This window comes from Micromesistius poutassou, assembly GCF_964030765.1.
Source record: "Micromesistius poutassou genome assembly, chromosome: 14".
Taxonomy (NCBI): domain Eukaryota; kingdom Metazoa; phylum Chordata; class Actinopteri; order Gadiformes; family Gadidae; genus Micromesistius; species Micromesistius poutassou.
The window spans coordinates 4,860,555-4,863,537 of NC_140284.1; the positions used below are offsets into that span (position 1 = coordinate 4,860,555).

The following is a 2,983-nucleotide window of genomic DNA, read 5'->3' on the forward strand; positions in this document are numbered from 1 at the left end:
CAGGAAACTAGCAGATACCAGCGTCGTTCTCCTCCAGTAACGAAAAATTAAATTTTCGCCGGTAAAAAAAATAATAACTCGCCAGAGTGGCGAGTGGTCTTAAAAATTTACCAGCCAGAGACAAAATCTACTCGTAATTGGCGAGTGGCGAGTGTTAGTTTTGGACCCTGGCTGTTGGTCAGCAAGAGGTAAATTAAAGTGGATTTAGATATATATTTTGAATTTGGTCTTGTGGGATGTTGAATGAGCTGACTCAAGTCCAGTTCCAAACATAACTCCTTTAACCTGGTGGAGCCAACAGATAGCCAGTCTAATTTTAGGTCACCCAGGGCAATCAATTCAGAGGAAACTGTTGTGGATTTTGGTCCAGGAAAGGCCGCCGAGACAGGATCGCTTTTAACTCACTTTATTTGGTTAAGGTTATTGGTCTATTGTCTATCGTCTATGAAACAAAAGGAGAGGGATCGTAAATAACACGCGCGGAGCGTCTCAGAGCTTAGCATGCAGGAAGATACGCCGCTGAGAGATTCTCTCTTCCAAAGGCGGAGTCTGAGTTTATGTATCCCAGGTGTTCTTCTTTGGGTTTTCTCACTTCCTGTGTGTGTCCGTTGCTGCCCCTAGTGTAAATGTTTTATAACTTTATCAATTGTGTTCAGTGCTGCCCTCAGGCGATTAGGAGGGGAAATTACCTCTAAACTATGCTTGGTGCTACTGGATATGGCTATGTGAGAGTATTACAGTAAAAATGTATCGCTAGGGAATATTACAATTAAAAAATGTCACAAAACATAGGATGACAATAATTGGCCTATTTCTTCAAAGGCTGTAATAGGTGCAGAGGGTGGACGATAAATTCCAACCACTGTGTTATGGATATGGATATATCACCCCCCCCAAGCAGACGTCCAGTGCAATGAACTCAAAGTGTTTGGGCACGGAGGAATCTGTAATTATACACATTGCTGAATTATCTTTAACATAAATTACAACTCCACCGCCTTTTGCTTTTCTATCCATTCTAAAAACATTATAACCGTCAATGGTTATATCTGTGTCTGGGATTCTCCCGAGAGCCAGCATTCTGAAATTACCAACAAATCAGGGGGAGCCTCATTTATCAGTGCTTTAAGATAGTCAAGCTTAGGTGGCAGACTCCTGATATCGAGCTGTAATAGTTTAAAGCCATCATTTTAGTGAAACTCTTGCACTGATTTCAACAGAATTTATAACGGGGGGGGGGGGGGGGTAATTAGTGAGTGAACAATGAGTGTTGATAGGTTCAAGAAAGTTAGTGTTTTTTTTAATTAAAAAAATCATAGAGTTCATATCATTTAACTTTTATTTTAAAACAATTATACACTCCAGAACATGCTGTTGGTTTGGTTCAGGTATGCAATCAAAAGATAGTTACACATTTGTAAAGTCCTGCTAAATAATGCATTATTCATAGGATATGTAAATTGTATGCAATGCATATTGTTATTCACTGTTGGGGTTTGGTTGAGTTTTTATGTCTTCCTCAATATCGCCATATTTGTTACCTTTATAGATGGTCAAATTACCATATTTATATTTATTCACCATATTACCATAGTAACTTTCACATAGGTAATGTAAATACCACAATATGTGTTGTATTGCAATTACTTTTGTACACCATATCCTTTAAGATACACATTCCCTCCAATTACAATCAGCTGATTAGTCATAATGGCTATCTCCAGAATATGATGTATTATTTTTGGATAGTCAGGTCCGGTGATATCAAGCTATAATGACAAGAAAGCAAGAAATCCAGCAAATTTAAGTTAGATCATATTTTATTGATATGGAAACAACTAACACATGTCAGTGATACGCCTCATGCTCATGAACCTCTGGCCGCTCATGCCCATATCCCTGAAGCTCCTGTACTCTCCGGGCCTCATGTACATCATCCTGCCCTTGTAGTGGGCCTGCTCGTACATCAGCCAGTGGCCGTCCATCACGTGGCAGGACTGGCAGTCGGACATGCGGTAACGATCCTGGATGTTGTCACAGTCGTCCATCATCTCATTGAACTGACCACCGAAGTTCTCCCTCTCATAGATCTTCATCCTGAACTGGCCTCTGTGCTGTAATGCAGAGGTTCAGAGAAACAGTGTTAGCAGAGTCACCAACACAGTCAAAGTAACAGCTGAACTAGTTCAGAGTAAAAGTTGAACTGTGATTTCTCTTACGAAGGGGATCATTCTGCAGGACCTGATGTTGTCAAACATCATTCCCATGCTCTTCATGCAGTGCATGTCGTTGTACTCTCCCCTCCTCATGAAGAACTGCTGGCCCATGTAGTTGTTCCTCTCATAGAGCATGAAACAGCCGCTCTCCACCCTGCAGGACTGGCACCTGCTCATGTAGGAGGACATGTCCATGCAGTCGCTCATGCACTCATAGGAGCGACCCTGGAAGTTCTTCTCCTCGTAGAAAGTGATCTGAAACAAAGAATTTGTCAACCATGGTATATGATTGCAGAACATTGTGCTATTACTTATTGCTAATAACAATAAAGTTGGCTGCAATATTTAATGTACAATATATTTAAGGTTATTATATATATTCATATCAATGATTTATGTTAATATATCTTTACCTTGCCCATCATGATTGCAGTGTTGGTGGTCTCTCAGAGATTGGTTGGTGAACTGATGCTCTACCTGTGTCAAGCCCCTACATTTATACCTGAACAGACCCAAAGACTGCATGACGGCCCCTATTGTTCAAACTACTGACTCATGACCCTGACTCAATATACTGTAGAAGCCCATTGAGAAGCTTCCACATGCTCTTAACAGGGTTGTCCTAATTTAAGTTATAGATTGATGCTTCACTGAAAAACTTAGAGGATTCAAATATTAATTGAATTTTAAATCATCTTCAATCTTTCTGTCAAATTCTCAAAAATATGTCTATATGCCATACATCTAACAGCATTATGGGTAAGAAA

At 40.1% G+C, this 2,983-nt stretch overlaps 1 protein-coding gene across 1 annotated transcript; it reads right to left on the bottom strand.

The window, feature by feature from the left end:
- Window positions 1-1,838: 1,838 nt before the first annotated feature.
- On the bottom strand, window positions 1,839-2,474 carry LOC311358368 (gamma-crystallin M1-like; the record flags this gene model as incomplete). The annotated part of the gene is made up of 2 exons (XM_084478376.1): window positions 2,220-2,474; window positions 1,839-2,114 (listed from the first exon to the last, which is right to left on the bottom strand). The coding sequence occupies exons 1-2, from the start codon at window positions 2,421-2,423 to the stop codon at window positions 1,839-1,841; spliced, it is 480 nt and encodes a 159-aa protein (XP_084334502.1). The 5' UTR covers window positions 2,424-2,474.
- Window positions 2,475-2,983: the final 509 nt, after the last annotated feature.